General features: G+C 41.2%; 1 protein-coding gene across 1 annotated transcript in view; it reads left to right on the top strand.

Annotated features, from left to right (window-relative positions):
• The window catches only part of LOC138354104 (cell adhesion molecule 3-like), a 205,923-nt gene that overhangs the window by 169,587 nt on the left and 16,698 nt on the right, over positions 1-19,638 (top strand). The window contains exons 3-4 of the mRNA XM_069307945.1: positions 3,152-3,287; positions 4,076-4,209. Of these exons, the coding sequence (XP_069164046.1) occupies positions 3,152-3,287; positions 4,076-4,209 (270 nt within the window). The remainder of the gene's footprint in view (positions 1-3,151; positions 3,288-4,075; positions 4,210-19,638) is intronic.

Raw genomic sequence — 19,638 nt, 5'->3', positions numbered from 1 at the left:
AAGGACAGGACCGGACTGAACTTATTGCATTATACTGAGTAAACAATTTTCACAACGTTAAAGTGAAGAAGAAGGAACGTCTGTAGGGATCCAGATGAAGATGACGAGTCACAACAACGTGGCTGAGGACTTGATATCCATCCCACACACCTAAACGTGACGAAAGAGCGAAGTTTCGGCCCTTGCTGGACCTAGACTAGATAATGGTCCAGGACGGACCGAAACTTCTCCATTTCTTTACTTTCAGATGTGTGGTTTGGGTTTAAGAGTCTGTTGGGCAACGCACAAAGTAACAGAGAAAACTGGCAGTGGGGGACAATGAGTCAAGGTTTCGAAGGATAAAAATTCAGATCAGTGAACATTGCGGCAGCGTGGAGACACAGACGAGCCGGAAGGAGGTCAGGATAGCCACTACGAGCATGTGTTATTGTCTAAAGAAAGGAACGCCTCTACGATACGAACAAATGGAATAGTCTACAAGAATGATCATCACTCTGACTTGGTGAAATGGCTTAAAGAAGATATAACCCACTGTGAGTAAGTAAAATGACTTAAAGAAGAGGTAGTTACCTTTATCTATAGAGGTAACTATGTTACAGTTAACTCTATTACACTTGTTACCTCTACAAGAGGTGATATAGTCCACATTACTAAAATAACAGATAATCACTGTGAGGTAGTTGAATGGTTTACAATAAGAGATAGACACAGGGAGGAAGTGGAATAGACCACATGAAGAGACATACGTAGTTAGCTAACTAAGCATTGTTTGAAGGAAGTACAAGAAGAATCAAGGTGATTGAAAGTAATTTCATTAACTGAGCAAAATCTTGTGAATTCAGGTCTATAGAGCTATAGATCTTCCTTGGAAGCATATATAAGTGAGTAATTCCAGTCATTACCACCCGTTCACTCTCACATTCACTCACAAATATTTCTACCAGCTCTCATTCTCATCTTATATTACAAAACATTCTCATAAAATAAAAATAATTTGAAACAAAATAATAAAAATTAAAGAACCGAAAAAGCAGAGATTACTTTTTTATAATGTTGCTCTTTTCAGGAACATTTTTATTAAAATATACAAGAAACACGCCCATTGAAGGTGTCAACAGGTACTCTCACCTCGACATCAAAGGGAGAACTTCGACTTGATTGTTTGTGCCTTGTAACACGATGCAACTTGGAGTTCCCTGTTTTGTTAGGGAGGAGATAGTTGAGCACTGTGTGTGTGTGTGTGTGTGTTTCTGTGTGTGTGTGTGTGTGTGTGTGTGTGTGTGTGTGTGTGTGTGTGTGTGTGTGTGTGTGTGTGTGTGCGCGCACGTGGGTACTTTCTGCTATATTCTATAAAATGATGTTTTCAGTAGTGACTTATTTAACTAACGAAGTAATAAGTAATCAGATAAAGTAGTTACCCTAAAAAGTCAACCAACAAATTATTAACATATACCATGCATTGAGTGCTAACTTAATTTCATAACAACACCTACACTATTTAAACATACACGTGAGGCCTTGCTATACGTTATGTTTATGAGCCTTGCTTATACTCCCCTATCCCATTTCCACCCCTCTTCTAACCCATTCCTACCCCACTTCTATCCAGTCCCCTCTCCCTCAGTGAGTTTTACAGCTGCACCCCATCAGCCTGGCTCCAAAACTTTCATGAAGAGAGTCTGTCCTGGATACTAGCTAATGACTAGCTACGGTGCCCTATAGTTTGAGGACACGATGAGTGAGGATATCGTCACTATACTGTGTGCCACACTCTGATAACTAGCTACGGTGCCCTGTAATGCTGGGACCAGATTCACGAAGCAGTTACGCAAGCTCTTACGAACCTGTACACCTTTTTCAATCTTTGGAGGCCTTGTTTACAATTATTTAACAGTTAATGAGCTCCGAAGCACCAGGAGGCTGTTTTTAAGAATAACAACAGTTGATTGAGAAGTTTTCATGCTTGTAAACTGTTTAATAAATGTAACCAAAGCCGTCAAAGATTGAGAAAAGATGTACACGTTCGTAACTATTTGCCTAACTGCTTCGTGAATTTAGCTCCTATTGTCTAAGAACACGATCTTAAGTATCAAGATATTTGTCACTGTCCTGTACAACACACTCTAATGACTAGTTACAGTGCCGGTTTGCCTGTATTGCTTGTCTGCTACCATTCATGCCCACTGTAAGAGTAGGCATGTATGGTGGCAGCACTCTGTCCCTGGGTAAATCAATGCAGCATGGGAACTTAGTGTACTCTAATAACTTCACTCTGACCACTGTCAATATTGTCTTGATACAGAATACACAATCGCAAAGTAATATTGACTACTCAGTAACGCTAAATGCTTCTTTAAGGATTGCAGATCAGTATGACACTTACGAGCTAGCATATGAGCAGACAGAATTCCATGAACCATTTGATTCATGAATTTTTATTCAAATCTATAATCCAATCTCCAACAAATTACCATTTAATCGGCTTAAAAGAATTCGTGTTTTACAACACTCAAAACATACATTTTTAAAACATTACCAGGGTGGAGTTCCGTCACAATATTCCTACACAAAAAGTGACAATAGCGTAGCTGAAAATTAGACACTAAAACCACGTTTCGGTCCCTCCTAGACCGAAACTACGTCGTCACGTCGTTATTTTAATATATATAGATTGGCTGTCCAATGCCAACACACAGAGTTAAGATGATGTAGTCTTCGTAATATTATTTACCTGATGCGTAAATGGATTGATTGATTGATTAAGATTAAGCCACCCAAAAGGTGGCACGGGCATGAATAGCCCGTAAGGGGTAGCCCTTTGGAGCCATTACCAGTATCATTAGCTGATACTGGAGATCTGTGGAGGTGCGGAACCTACGGAGAGGTCGTGACCTCTGGCGTAAATGGGTTATATTTTCTCGTAATAATTCTCGGGTTAAGCGATTACTCGGTCTGAGTACGAACTGGCGGCTCGTTTGTGACTCTGTGCACTCTCCACTGAGTACTACTGTAGCAGGCTGTCTACCCGAGACCCTGTGGTGTATACTGCTGTCTACACTGGTACTCTATTCAACGTATAATCAGCTTAATTAGGTGATTATATATCTAACAAGACACAGGGAATTAACGATACGGTTTCTAACCCTTGCAGAAAGAATTGTCGACGGGGGAGGTGGTGGTCTTGAAGAGTGTTCAACTGACCTGTACTGGTAATTACAAGTGTGAGGTGATTACCGAAGCGCCAAACTTTCACACAGCCGACAAGATGGCTCATATGACTGTTATCCGTAAGTGCTTGTGCTTGTTTGTTCTCTCTCTCTCTCTCTCTCTCTCTCTCTCTCTCTCTCTCTCTCTCTCTCTCTCTCTCTCTCTCTCTCTCTCTCTCTCTCTCTCTCTCTCTCTCTCTCTCTCTCTCTCTCTCTCTCTCTTGGTCGACATCCTGTGAGTATGTTCTTCCAGGCTGTGACCGACTCATATCACACCTCCGTGATGTGCAACGCAGTGAGGTAAGAAAGTGCATTGTTTCAAATAGGATTAAGCATAACTATTCACAAACTGTAATAATCAATTATAATAATATATAATAGAGATCGCTTTTTGTAATTCATAGAACAAACAATTTTGTGAATAGATATGTGATGGTGACCTCTGGGAGAGCACTGCTTGAAGCTGGGTTGTTTGAGGGTGTCATGGATGTATTTCAATTATTCAAGAAATGTAGTAGAGCTGCTTCCCTCATCTCACGTCCTCTTGAGTTTGCTCACCATCCCTCATCATGATGTTCGTTTGTTCAGTCATGATCACTTTCAATAACAGATTTTCACTATTTTCTTCTCGCATCACTGTGAGATAAATTCTCATCCCTGTGACCCTCTGCACCTTTTCTCTCATCTTTGAGATCTAATTTCTCATTCCCATATGAGCCTAAGACCAGCAGTCCACCTTAACAGAGAATGCATTGTAGCTCCGATGATATGCAAGACACGAACAAAGTGTTAATATATAGTTTTCTATAACAATATATGTGAATGGTCTTCGGCATTATATTTCATGCGCCTGTCTTTATCCCTGACAGAGATTCCCGAGGAAAAGCCGCTGATTTACGGAACAAAGAACGATTACAAAATTGGTGACACGGCCTATGTTACTTGTGTCTCAGCCGAGTCCCGCCCTCCTACTCATCTCACCTGGTACATCAACGACCAGGAGGTGAGTATTGTGCTTACGGGCTATTCATGCCCGTGCCATCACTTGGGGTGGCTTAATCTTCGTCAATTAATCGCGTTTTGTGCAGTCTGTCTAACCCCATGATTAACTATGTGATTATAATTCTTTATACCAACCTGAGCAACGACCCAGTATTGAGGTCGTATTGATGAATATCGGTGAGTATTCTTTAATTTGCCATTGATCAACGATCAGTATATGAGTAACGTAAACAGTATCATCCTCATCAACAACAGGTGAGTATACTGTCCACCTCACTTACCTTATCATAGATTAGCTAAGTACAGTCAGCTTAACTTTGCTCGTCTGAGGTACTTATGTACTCTATAATCACTGCCTTATTACGGGGTCACCATAGCCCGTGCTACTTGGACATTTCCTTCTGAGTAGCTAAATAAAAAACAACAACAACACTGCCTTAATATTATTGTAAGAGGCGTAATATGCAGTGTCCACAACAAAATGTTCATTTTCGTTAAGATGTACTCTGTTCGTTTCATTCGGCTCATCTACATTAATGAGATGTTAAACATTCACCTCCCTCAGCTCATTTTCTTGTTGTTGTTTTAGATTTAGCTACACAGAACAAAAAGTTCCAAGTAACACGGGCTATGGCGAGCCCGTAAGTGGAGGCTCTTAGGCGCCATTATCTGTATCAATAGCTGATACTGGAGATGTGGGGATGGGGTCCGTGGATGCATCAATCCAATCCAAGGCCATAAGGCTGGTCAGATCGGTGAATTGACGGGGTACAGTTGCTGACAGTTGAGTGTCATAGGCGTCAGCAGGGCTGTCAGCGAGGTTGGCTACAGTCGGCCAGTGTAAGGGAAGATGTCCGGGTGTTACAAGAGGATTAGTTTCCTTATCCCAGTTCTCCGAAGTTGGTAGTCTGGTCGAATTTCCTTCCTTAAGATTTCGTGGTCGAGACGTTCTTGTGGGACGACTATGTGAGGGATCCGTCCTGTTTCCCTGCACTTGTATTCCCAGTAGTCGTTGTGGATTATGGTTAGTTATGCTGCCTGTCCTTCTTGGATAGTGTGCGGACCCGTCGGATATACCCAGAGGAGGCAGTATAGGAGCCTGTCTCTCCTGTTGGTGCCTGGGCGGTCGCATGAGGGGAAGGGAGAGGCGGTGACATCGACTGAGGCATCAAAGTCGGTCGAGTCTTCGAAGTCGGCCTCGTCGTCCTAGTGGCTGCTGTCGTCCCTGTCAGTGGGACAAGCTGGAGAACCGCGGAGTCGCTGTGGCCGGGCGGTGAGGGGCTCCCGGGGGGGTCGGCTCACGGATCCCCGGAGCGGAGGATCTGGTAGTAGTTATGGGAGCTGGAACAGCAGACTTCCGACAGCTGTGGGTACAGCAGCTGTCGGAAGTCCATTCTCGACGAACAACCTCGTTCACAATAACGAGATGTTTAACATTCACCTCATTCAGCTCATTTACAATAACGAGATGTTTAACATTCACCTCACTCAGCTCATTTACAATAACGATATGTTTATCATTCACCTCAGTCAGCTCATTTACAGTAACGAGATGTTTAACATTCACCTCACCCACCTCATTTACAATAACGAGATGTTTAACATTCACCTCACCCACCTCATTTACAGTAACGAGATGCTTAACATTCACCTCACCCACCTCAATTACAGTAACGAGATGTTTAACATTCACCTCACTCAGCTCATCTACAGTAAGGAGCTGAAATCTGTCAGCCTCGATGGTTACAGAGTTCACAATCTAACAAGGTGGTTATCACTCATCGTTTGTATAATTCCTAACTAGCATTTAACATGAAATTAAATAAGCTGTTGATTACAAGTAACGTCTCCAAGCTAAAACAAGTTTAAATTATCATCCACATTTTCGTAGACATAAACATTCCATTCACCATTGAGTAGAGCTGTTGAATAAAAATGACTTTCCTTATTAAGACTCCTCAATAGCTCGGTCGATAGACCTTCGGCCTCACACACGTGGGATCTACGGTTCGAATCTCCTAGATCCCAGGTGAATGGAGACAAGTATATGATTACTGGTAGTTCACCTCGTTCATACGATATGACAAGGGTCCAATTTGATGAATTTTCCCTAACGAGAAGCGTACGAGCGAAGGCAACCTAACTATCATGGACGATGAGTAGTTGTAAGAGTGTCAGAGTTTCAGTATAATACATAAGGATTAAGATTAATTATGATTAAGGAAAGGGTGGCTAGTTGCCTTCAAAATATTGCAGTGACAAGAGACAGACGTGGTCAAACATATATACATATATCTATATGTAACATATTTATATTCATATATGTCTGTTTGATTACATATAGTGTAATAGCTTATTTTAAAATTCAATCACAGAAAACATTAAAAGGAAATGTACAAGCTCAATTTAAAATTACTTCACATACTTTACATAATTGTTGTATTACATACCAAATATTGTGAACGGCAAAATAATGTTTAAACTCTCAATCTGAAATAATTTAATCAGCTTATCAGTGAGGCTCTTCTTTTATATTGATCTCTTTCTCATTGTTTTGTCGCTTGAGGAACGTACGAAGTGAATGTAACATTGTAACATATCCTGATTGCCGTAGATTTTTTTTCTGCAGGTGTGATGCATTTTAGCCTCTTTACGTGCCTTTTTCGTTTTCATTACCTTCCTTACAAGGGAAATGAAGGAAGATGCTGAATAGAGTCGTGAGATGATCATCTCCTATCACCTCCGTGTGGGCGTCGCTGGGAGGAAGTTTGGTACTTAAGGAGTTAGTCACTTGGCCTCGGAGACACGGAGGTGGAGAGTTATTAAACCTCAACAGTTAATGTTTCCTTAGCACTCGCCGCCGCCATTAAAGTGAGGAAGTTAAGGATAATGAGTGAACGAAAATTCCCCATTCACTGTGGGTTCGTGGAGGGGGTATTTCTTGGCGGTTTTGGTAAAGAAAACGACATTAATCTGCGACGAGAAGCCACATGAATGTTATATATATATATATATATATATATATATATATATATATATATATATATATATATATATATATATATATATATATATATATATATATATATATATATACCTATTTGTATGCAAATCACGATGTCTCTTGTTGCAGTTCTTACCGTTAAGAAAGTTTCAAGAGCCATTTTTTCTCAAGTTATTCCATATATTTGGGGTGACACGTCTAGGGGCTCAAGTCTAGCGATTAGCACCACAATTAGCATACATAGTTGAGAAGAAAGTTGAACGTGTGTCCTTCTCACTGTTGTTTTCTTCTCGTTTTCTTTGTGTGAGAGATATAGACACAAGAGAAAGATCTGGTTTCTCTGATTCATACTTTTTTACTCAGTTTCCGACACTTGGAATTATTTTGCATGGAGTGAATGAGAGATTTTCTATCACTGGAATGAGAGAGAGAGAGAGAGAGAGAGAGAGAGAGAGAGAGAGAGAGAGAGAGAGAGAGAGAGAGAGAGAGAGAGAGAGAGAGAGAGAGAGAGAGAGAAAGAGAGAGAGAGAGAGAGACGTTATATAAACATTTATACATTGTGTTTCCTGAGGCAAAGAATAAACCAATAAGTTAATTTTAAAATACTGCCTAATAACAATAGTTAACAACAAGAGAGTAGATATTTACAGATATCGCACCAAGAATGCTACAGCACTATGAATATTTTACGCACAAATTCTAACCAGGCGACAGTATGTCCCATTATGTTAACATTTCCAAGTCCAGAACCTCTACATTATTTATTGCGGTGCTCGTGAAAACTGTATGTTCATGGCAGGTGTTGCAACTCGGTCATTGACTCATGAATCCTTGACGCATTTTTCTCATGGAGTTACAGCCTTATTATGAACACTTTGGTGAGTAAATAGTCTCTATCTTACCTGGTGGAGTAAGTGGTCTCTATCTCACCTGGTGGAGTAAGTGGTTTCTATCTCAAGTGGTGGAGTAAGTGGTCTCTATCTCCCGAGGTGGAGTAAGTGGTCTCTATCTTACCTGATGGAGTAAGTGGTCTCTATCTTACCTGGTGGAGTAAGTGGTCTCTATCACACCTGATGAAAGAAATTGTAAATACCTCACTAGGATTACTTCTCATGCAAGTGTTGTGTTATAGTAATGGTTCATGAATACATCATAATTTACACAACACTAACCTATTCTTACCCCGAGTTTGTCAAGGGCGTATATATTAGTGTTCATTATAAAGAGAAATTTTAAAACTTTAACTTAATACCTTCGGTAACTAATCAGCTATTAAGGTACAGAATTTATGAGGTAAAAACGCAAAGCCAGTGTGGCGATATATAGCACTTGGAAAGCATATGAGGATAAGGAAGTGGGATATGAGGACAATGAGCTGGGTTATGAGGACAAGGAGTTGGAATATGAGTACAGGGAGCTGGAATATGAGTACAGAGAGCTGGAATATGAGTACAGGGAGCTGGGATTTGAGTACAAGCAGCTGGGAAATGAGAACAAGGAGCTGGGATATTAGGAAATAGGGCTGGGACATGAGGATAATGAGAGGGGATATGAAGAAAATGAAATGGGATATGAGGACAAGGAGCTGAGATATAAGAATAATGAGCTGGTATGAGAACAAAGAGCCGGACTGTGAGGACAAAGAGCTGGGGTGAGAGAACAAGGAGCTGGGATATAAGGACAAGGAGGTAGGATATGAAGACAAGGAGCTGGGATATAAGGATAAGGAGCTGTGATATGAGAACAGGGAGCTGGGATATGAAGATAAGGAGCTGGGATATGAGGACAAGGAGCTGGGATATGAGGACAAGGAGCTGGAATATGAGGACAAGGAGCTGGAATATGAGGACAAGGAGCTGGGATATGAGGGCAAGGAGCTGGGATATGGCGACAGGGAGTTGAGATAGGAAAACAAGGCGCTTGGGTATGAGGACAAGGTGCTGGAATATGAGGTTATCTTGAGATGATTTCGGGGCTTTAGTGTCCCCGCGGCCCGGTTCTATACCAGGCCTCCACCCCCAGGAAGCAGCCCGTGACAGCTGATTAACACCCAGATACTTATTTTACTGCTAGGTAACAGGGGCTTAGGGTGAAAGAAACTCTGCCCATTGTTTCTCGCTGGCGCCCGGGATCGAATCCGGGACCACAGGATCACAAGTTCATCGTGCTGTCCGCTCGGCCGGCCGGTTCCCTGTCCTCCCCGATAATGACAAAGAGCTGGGATATGGGGACAAGGAGCTGAGATATGAAGACAAAGAGCTGCGATATGAGGACAAGGAGCTGAGATATGACGACGGGAAGAAAGACTAAGACTAAATGCACTTACTTCATTTACCAAGGGTTTAATTAGGAAATTAATTAAGAGTATTCGTCAGACTTCCAACGACACTAATTGTCCTCGGGTCAAAAGACAATATTTTGTTCAGTCGTGTTCTTTACACGTTACTATTAATACTTTCTTCAACTGAAGCACAGTGGTCTGCGTTCTCGGCTCGCAATCGAGGGTTCCAGGGTCATTAATTCCCCCAAATTCTCCAGTCAGAACAGACGCGGTATGGCACTTTTACTTTCACATGATGTCTCAGTTTACCTTGCAGTAAATAGATTCATTGGATTTAGGCAACTGTTGTGTTTTGCAGCCTCGGGATGGTCAGTTATTGGCCTAGGAGACCATTCACCTGATGCATCCGTTCATCTAGCAGTAAATAGGTACCGAGGCAACTGTTGTGGGTGGCTTCCTGGGGTTGGGGGAAATGGATAAGCGATATGTGCTGGCTTTCTGTCCCTGAAAACGTGAATTATATCTTCCATATGAGGAGTACCTCTTCGTCGCACTGAAGGAGTAGGACACACAGTAGAGTTTGCTGCCTTGTTCTACTAATTTCCCTATTTTGTGCTGTGTCTCGCACGGTCCTTTGCCCAACCGCTTGGGCTGGACGGTAGAGCAACGATCTCGCTTCATGCAGGTCGGCGTTCAATCCCCAACCGTGCAAGTGGTTGGGCACCATTCCTTTCCCCCGTTCCATCCCAAATTCTTATCCTGACCCCCCCTTCCCAATGCTATATAGTCGAATAGCTTGGTGCTTTCCTTTCATAATTCCCTCCCTCATTCACACAGTTGTTCACCTCCGCCACAGCCCGTTCTCTCGAGCGTTCACAGCGTCCCTGAAATGTTGTTCTAAATGGCCTAAACCTAACCTAACCTACCCGAGCACCCACGGATACAAAACGCGACATCACGTCAATTTTGCCAGTCATGTTTATAGTAATTTTTTTTTGTTTTGCCTTAGGGAATTTATTGGCCAAAATGGATCAAAATGTTATATAGTATTCGAGTATTCCTGATGAGTCCGTATAGTAGACCTTGTACTTCATACTCAATCTATTTCCTTTGAATGTATTCATGTCTCAGTAAAGATCTTTATTAATCAGCTTTCCCACCATGGTTGATATCCAGTTAATTGGATATATGAACTATGTTGGCACTATCCAATATTATTTTATACATTATGGTTTTACCTACCTAGGCCCACAAGTTCGAATTTTCAAGGTTCAGACTGCCTATAAAAAATTAAGGCAGTTGATAGTGGTAAAGATTGTGATGTTGTCTACCTTGACTTAATTAAAGCTTTTGAGACAGTGCCACATGAAAGACTGATTAAAAAGATAAAGGCTCGAGGTATTGGGGTGCTATATTAAGTTCGATTAGGGCATCGCTATACCAAAGGAAACAGAGAGTTAGAATATATGGGGTTAAGTCAGAGTGGGAAAATGTTGTAAGTGGAGTGCCTCAAGGCTCTGTCCTGGGACCTATGTTGTTTATAATATATATACATAGATTATATATATATATAATCTATATATATTTAAATTATGCAGTTCAGTTTTGGTCGCCGTACTGTAGAATGGATATAATTTCACGTGAACGTGTCCAGCATAGGATGACAAAGTTAATCCCCCAAATTAGAAACCTGTCATATGTAGTGAGATTAACCAAGCATAAATTGCATTCACTGGAAAGACGAAGGGTTAAGGGTGACATGACAGTGGTTTACAAGTGGATGAAAGGCCATAACAAAGGGGATATTAATGGGTATTAAAAGTATCAACACAACACAACACAGAACACAAAACAATGGGGGTAAGTTGGATAAGTTTAGATTTAGGAAAGACTTGGGTAAATACTGGTTCAGTAACTGGGTGGTTGATTTGTGGAACCAATTACCGCGTAACGTGGTGGAGGTGGGGTCCCTCGATTGCTTCAAACGTGTGTTGGGCATGTATATGGGTGGGATTGGGAGGTTGTAAATAGGAACTACTTCATATGAGCCAATAGGCCTTCTGCAGTTACCTTTGTTCGTATGTTCTTATGTTCAACAAGTTAGCCTTTGTGACTTCTGAACCCTCCTGATTTTGACCAATATTATGTGCTAATCTTGGCTGTTATTTCGCTCGGCTCATATCCCAAATGTGCTCTCATAATCCCATTGAACTAAAGTGAGTTTGGGGAATTCATCTCACTTGTATTCCAGATCTTTCTTCCAACAGTTGTCATCATTTGTTCTTCTAGTGAACATGGTACCCCGTGTTTCCCACCTGGTGTTGAGTCGGTGGGCGCTATACCATCTCCACTACACACTGGGTTACCCGGAGTTCACGGCCTCTTGACTTTGTTCCCTCTCCCCTTTTATTGTGTGTTGAGAGAGATGCACGAACCAGAGATGGGTGGCGAGAGGGGGGAGCAGGGAGGATGAGAGAGAGAGAGAGAGAGAGAGAGAGAGAGAGAGAGAGAGAGAGAGAGAGAGAGAGAGAGAGAGAGAAAGAAAGAAAGAGAGGTAGTCATGAAGACTGAGCTAAGAGGGAGCAAGGGAAGTATGGGAATAGTGTCAGAGGTTTGTATTAACAAACTATGCCGATGTTGTGAGTGGTTTGGCCAATTTGTTTTTTTGAGTGGCTTTGCCTACCAGGGTTATAAGTGGCTAGGCCAATTATTATTTTGAGTGGTCCGGCCTATCAGTGTTTTGAGTGAATACTCCTGTTGGTATTCTGAGTAGACATAGCGAACATTGCCTGAGACCATGAATAACGTGAGTATAACCTCTTGTATTCACAAATATCATAATTTTAACATTCCTTGTGTTTCTTCACTTTTCACTTGGAATACAAAGCAAGAATGACGAAGTGTAGCTCTAGTTTTCTGAGTACTTACGTTTCACACTAATGATTCTGTTTACAGAGAAAAGTTCATGTTGTTCCTCCATGTCCTCTTGAATATGCGTTTTGTATTCATATTCATATACCTTTGGTGATGTTATGTTAGCTTAAGTTAGCTTATGTCATTATCCCAATACACGAACAAACTTAACGAATGATGCCATGTATTTATAGATGAGGACACCCACCCTATGATTTCTGTGTCCATGGGTATTCTTTATAGGAAATCTCGTATTCGCTTACTATTTTCACCTCAGTTTGCCAGTCTTCTGCTCTCTGAACCCTTTACTGAACCGGTCATGTTCATTTACACCAGATACTCAAGCATTAATACACAGTGATCGTTCATAACTATCCAATCCTCTCGGCTAATAGGTCGTGTTTTTTACGATATTGTAACCAAGGTGACAAAAGCATCCTATTAAAATTAATAAAAGCTGACGCATATAAACGTTTTAATACACTGCACTCGATTGGTTAGGTTAGGTTAGGTTAGGTTCGCTTAGATTTGGTTAGGTTAGGTTAGGTGGGTTGCTTGGGTTCGTACTTTTCTGGCTTGGTTAGGAAGTTGGATATACATATATATTTTTTTTAATATTGGCTGCATTCACATGGGAGCTTCAAAGTTAACTACCCGTGTGAGGACTCGTTCTGGGAGAAAATTTAGACGAGTCTAGTTGAACTGTGATTACCAAGTCTTCTTACAAATCCCAGATCTTACAGGATTAAAAAGTTTCTTATAGTTCCTTCCATTAGTGTGTGTGTGTGTGTTTGTGTGTGCTCACCTACTTATACTCACCTATTTGTGCCTGCAGGATCGAGCATTGATTCTTGGATCCCGCCTTCCTCGCCATCGGTTGTTTATAGCAATGACTCCGATCCTATTTCCCTATCATATCTAGTATTAAAATTGTGAATAGAGTTTGCTTCCACAACCTCCTCCTTAAGTGCATTCCATTTTTCCATTACTCTCATGCTAAAAGAAAACTTCCTATCATCTCTGTGACTCATCTGAGTTTCCAGCTTCCACCCATGTTCCGTCGTTCTGTTACTATTCCGTGTGAACATTTCGTCTATTATCACTGTCAATTCCCCTGAGTATTTTATGCGTTATTATCATATCTCCTCTCTCCCTTCTTTTTTCTAGTGTCGTAAGATTCAGTTCCTTCAGGCGCTCTTCATATTCCATGCCTCGTAACTCTGGGACGAGCCTCGAATCAGACGTCTGAACCTTTTCCAGTTTCTTTATGTGTTTCTTCAGGTGGGGACTCCATGATGGCGTGCCATACTCTAAGACTGGTCTCACTTAGGCAGTGTAAAGCGCCCTAAATGCCTCCTTACTTAGGTTTTTGAAAGATGTTCTAACTTTTGCCAGTGTAGAGTTCGCTATTGTCGTTATCCTATTTATATGTGCCTCAGGAATTAGATTAGGTGTTACGTTCATTTACAGGTCTCTTTCTCGAATCGTCACAGGTAGGCAATTTCCTCTCATTGTGTACCGTCTCTTTGGTCTCCTATCACCTAATCCCATTTCCATAACTTTACATTTGCTCGTGTTGAACTCCAGTAGCCATTTCTCTGACTATTTCACAATATGTTCAAGTCCTCTTTGAGGGTCCTACAATTCTCATCTGTCACAACCTTTGTCATTAATTTTGCGTCATCCGCGAACATCGACATGCAGGATACTACTCCTGTAAACATGTCATTAACGTATATTATAAATAAAACTGGTCCCAGTACCGATCCTTGAGATATTCCACTCGTTACTGCACGCCAGTTCGGCTTCTCGCCCCTTACCGTTACTCTCTGACTCCTTGTGTGTGTGTGTGTGTGTGTGTGTGTGTGTGTGTGTGTGTGTGTGTGTGTGTGTGTGTGTGTGTGTGTGTGTGTGTGTGTGTATGTATGTGTGTGTGTGTGTGTTTTGTCACAGAGGGAGGATAGTCGCTGAGGTGCTTGCAATGGAACAAAATTGCTAGGCTGGAAAAATTTAGTACACGAAGATCATTTAAACTATCATTAAGATTTAAACTGTCATTACTATTTTTACTATTTCTATTAGGCAGACTATTAGTTTGCCTAATAAGATATTTACTATTTTTCACTTGTTCAACATATAGGAAAATTATTACACATAATATGCCTATAATGCATCCATCTGTTTCCCTTTCCTTTCTCCTTTCTTTCTGTCTGTTTGTATCTCTGTCTGTCTGTCTATTTCTCTCTTACTCTCCGTCACTCTCTCCTCTCTGATTTCATGGATTAAATTAAGAAGCCGCTAAGGCACACTCATCATTCGAAGAAAGAAATGAAGTCGATAGAACCTTCATGAATGAGCGCTTCCGTTCCAGGATCTAGAATTCCACCTGTTTTCGTTTCATTTCCAGTATATACGAGGAAAGAATATATCATTTCGATCCGGAATTGTATTTTCATTTCAGATTAGGTCAGGTGTTTGCTTTAATTACGTAATGACAGGACGAAGAGTCCTTCGAACGCATGTTTAGTCGTTCGGACCATGTCTCGAACAGACTTTTCCTTAGGGTTCAAAGAATTAATTTTCTCTACAGACTAGCGCTTGAACGGACTTTTCATGAGGAAGGACTTTCATGAATTGGCTTTTCAATCCTGGAAGAGAGAATGTCAAAGCACAACACCGGACTTGAATTTATTCTTCAGCATGTATAGCGCTGGTCCATACATGACTCATTCCATCGTTGGACTTGTAATAAGTCACATAAAACACGAACAAGGATGAACACGCAACACAAAACGAGAAATGAGCAGCAGGAAGCAGTTCAGATATTGCTTGAACACGCAGTGTGTTCCAAACATACACACACACACACACACAGTTTCAAAACAACATGATAAACACACGCAGTTTCCAAACAACATGATATGCGAAACATGAACCAACACTGACTGGGCTGTATTAGGTTCAAGCACTCTAGTATACGTTCAGGAGCTCTCTTGATTTGCCAATCCGTTAACAAATATGGCTCTTTACTTTGCCAGAAACGTACGCATACATTATATTAAGACGAATGTTTAAAAAAAGCATCAACATTTCAAGTTCAAATACGTATATGAGACAATAAAATACATCAACATGTTAGAGTTGCTTAGGTTATTTCTATAACAAAGAAATAGTGTATGAAAAAAATAATATTCCAAAGGAAAATAAATTATACATCACAATGTTTTAATTGTATAAAATATCTTATTTCAAGCGAGTTAGTCGATTCCATATGATATGTGACGTGATACGTGAGAGAACGGCTTTCATAAATACCCTCAATCAGATAAAGATAAGCAAGGTAAGGTAAATCAAGGTAAACGCAAAATACATAATTATTTTAGCCAGAAGACATTGATTACCTATCAAGACATTCAACCAATAGCAATTATTTTAATTCAATAGAAGAGAGAGAGAGAGAGAGAGAGAGAGAGAGAGAGAGAGAGAGAGAGAGAGAGAGAGAGAGAGAGAGAGAGAGAGAGGGAGAGAGAGAGAGAGAGGGAGAGAGAGAGAGAGAGAGAGAGAGAGAGAGAGAGAGAGAGAGAGAGAGAGAGAGAGAGAGAGAGAGAGAGAGAGAGAGAGAGAGAGAGAGAGAGAGAGAGAGAGAGGGAGAGAGAGAGAGAGAGAGAGAGAGAGAGAGAGAGAGAGAGAGAGAGAGAGAGAGAGAGAGAGAGAGAGAGAGAGAGAGAGAGAGAGAGAGAGAGAGAGAAGAGCAAAAGATTAAGGAGAATTCTCCTTTATGCCTTATGTACACATCTCTAATCACAGCCACAGAAAAAACAGCTCTACGTACAGAAGCGTAAATTTCACATTTTTTCACCCATCCAACGGCTGTCACCAGACGACGCCGTTATCTGACATTTGCTCGGTCTCACCAGGTAAAAATCAGTAAAATTAAATATTCGCGTCAGATGCTGACATTCACACACACAGACACACACACACACACACACACACAAACACACACACACACACACACACACACACACACACACACACACACACACACACACACACACACACACACACACACACACACACACACACACACACACACAGGAATTGATAGGGAAGAAAAAGACAGACTTTTTAACACAAGGGGCACACGCACTATGGGACACAGGTGGAAATTGAGGGCCCAAATGAGCCATAGAGACGTTAGAAAGAATATTTTTAGTGTCAGAGAAGTTGACAAATGGAATGCATTAGGCAGTGATGTGGTGGAGGCTGACTCCATACACAGCTCCAAGTGTAGATATGATAGAGCCCAATAGGCTCAGGAACCTGTACACCTGTTGATTGACGATTGAGAGGCGGGACCAAAGAGCCAGAGCTCAACCCCCGCAAGCACAATTAGGTAAGTACAATTAGGCAATTAGGTAAGTACACACACACAGACACATAAAATTAAACGCGGCAAAAAATCTGATCATAAATATGATACAAAAATACAATTTACAAATGCATTCGCTATCAAAAGCCTGTCCAGTCATACAGCTGATCACTAATGAATATCCACACAGATGTATCTCATTCTCCGCGTCATGAGAGGACAAGGAGATATTCTCCTCGTCATGAGAGGACAAGAAGATATTCTCCGCGTCATGAGAGGACAAGAAGATATTCTCCTCGTCATGAGAGGACAAGAAGATATTCTCCGCGTCATGAGAGGACAAGAAGATATTCTCCTCGTCATGAGAGGACAAGAAGATATTCTCCTCGTCATGAGAGGACAAGTAGATATTCTCCTCGCCATGAGACGACAAGGAGATATTCTCCTCGCCATGAGACGACAAGGTGATATTCTCCTCGCCATGAGACGACAAGGTGATATTCTCCTCGCCATGAGACGACAAGGTGATATTCTCCTCGCCATGAGACGACAAGGAGATATTCTCCTCGTCATGAGTGGACAAAGAGATATTCTACTCGTAATGAGAGGAGAGGAAAAAACACACGAAATATTCGTGTCATTCTAAATTGAATTACAAAAGACGATATATAAATTAAAACAATCTTATCTACCGATTCGCTAAAATTGAGCAACCTTTTCGTATTACAAACACAGCAATAAGCGTATTGGAAAAGGCATAGGTCTAGAGACCGTAAATTGTGGATTCAACGGACGGCATTTTCAGGGTTTAACTTGCGCGTTGAGTTTACTGATGGAGAGTGACGTACAGACGGAGGGTGAAAATCTTTGGCGGAAATCTTTTGATGGTGTTTTGGAGCCGATCCTTAATGGATAAGCGGGCGATAGAGAGGCATAAAACACAACGAGAGAGAGAGAGAGAGAGAGAGAGAGAGAGAGAGAGAGAGAGAGAGAGAGAGAGAGAGAGAGAGAGAGAGAGAGAGAGAGAGAGAGAGAGAGAGAGAGAGAGAGACGGAGAGGGAGGGATCAAATGAGAAGGAAAAGAATATATATATATATATATATATATATATATATATATATATATATATATATATATATATATATATATATATATATATATATATATATATATATATATATATATATATATATATATATATATGTCGTACCTAGTAGCCAGAATGCACTTCTCGGCCTACTATGCAAGGCCCGATTTGCCTAATAAGCCAAGTTTTCCTGAATTAATATATTTTCTCTAATTTTTTTCTTATGAAATGATAAAGCTACCCATTTCATTATGTATGAGATCAATTTGTTTTTATTGGAGTTAAAATTAACGTAGATATATGACCGAACCTAACCAACCCTACCTAACCTAACCTAACCTATCTTTATAGGTTAGGTTAGGTTAGGTAGCCGAAAAAGTTAGGTTAGGTTAGGTTAGGTAGGTTAGGTAGTCGAAAAGCAATTAATTCATGAAAACTTGGCTTATTAGGCAAATGGGGCCTTGCATAGTAGCCTACCTAAGGCAGCGAGGAGAAAGACGAAAACACCAACTACGGAGGTTACAGACTCCTCAGACGAGGAAATCTAGTAGGAGCTCCACCGCCTCACCACAAATACGACACCTACACGGTTCAAGACTTCCTCATAGAGGCCACGTCACCAAACTACAACGACAGCACTGCTCAGCCAAAGTCCCAGGCAAAGAAAAAACGGAAAACCTGCATTAACCCCACCAGCTCCATAACTGGTACAGCCAACCCTCCAGGGCGGAAAACCACCATGAAGTCCCCCATCCTAGTCTCTAGTATAAGCTATTGATACAGGTAATGGCTCCAAAGAGCTTTCACTTACGGGCTCACCATAGCCCGTGCTACTGGAACTCCTTGTTCTGAGTACCTGTATCTAAAACAACAACAACTTTTCGTTTTCACTGCAAGGTTTACAATTCCTATCAGTATCACGTTCTCATCCTTCTTAAATACTTATGTAAATGTATTCTTATAAGTCACTATAATCTCTTCTCCTGGAGTCCGATTATCCTCAGTTAGATGACGACTTGGCTTCTTACGATTTCGTCGAATTCTGTATTGCTGTACTCGTTATTGACAATAATTTGGCGGATTAGTTCAAGTTGGTGGTGCAAGAACTGCCAAGACAGGCATGTAGGTAAGGCCCGACCTACATAGGCATTGATGACGCTTTTCGTATGCCTGTCAAGGCATTCACGTTTACTGTTCATATATTTTCCTGCATCATTTGGTTTACGATTCACGTTTATGATGAACTGTGCAGAATTACCATCCACGTCAAGAACATCGAGGAATGGAATCCTGCTTCCAACACTTTTCTCAACAATGAACCTCAATCCTGAGACTGAAATAGACTTATACACAGTTTGCACATGAGAGTATTTCCGATTTCCCATGAATAACAATACACAGTTCAAAGAGGTCAGAACTGGAATGGTGTTTATTTTGTATATATGGCCACTACTTGCCGGTCAAGCCCCGTTCTCACCCGGTTCCCTGGCCTCTCCCTCCCACCAGAGGCCGGTGTACCACCAGTTTTCCCGGTACCTTGGACTCTTCCTCCCACCACTGGCCAGCTAAGCGTCGCTCTCCCACTCGTCAAATCACAGAAATGGAAGGAAGTTTGTCGAGGTGAGCGTTGTGTGTGATCATGAGAGTTTATGAGAACGTCTTCACGGATTTTCCGTGTGTGTTCTCTTTTCTCTCTCTGGACGGCTGACGGTCTCTCATAGGAGAAGTATGATCTTAAATTCGGTTTCCTTTAAAACTCCCGATTTTTTTCT

Source organism: Procambarus clarkii, chromosome 61 (genome assembly GCF_040958095.1).
Source record: "Procambarus clarkii isolate CNS0578487 chromosome 61, FALCON_Pclarkii_2.0, whole genome shotgun sequence".
Classification (NCBI taxonomy): Eukaryota; Metazoa; Arthropoda; class Malacostraca; order Decapoda; family Cambaridae; genus Procambarus; species Procambarus clarkii.
The sequence above is the reverse complement of the archived record's forward strand: the minus strand, read 5'-3'. Positions and strand labels throughout refer to the sequence as shown.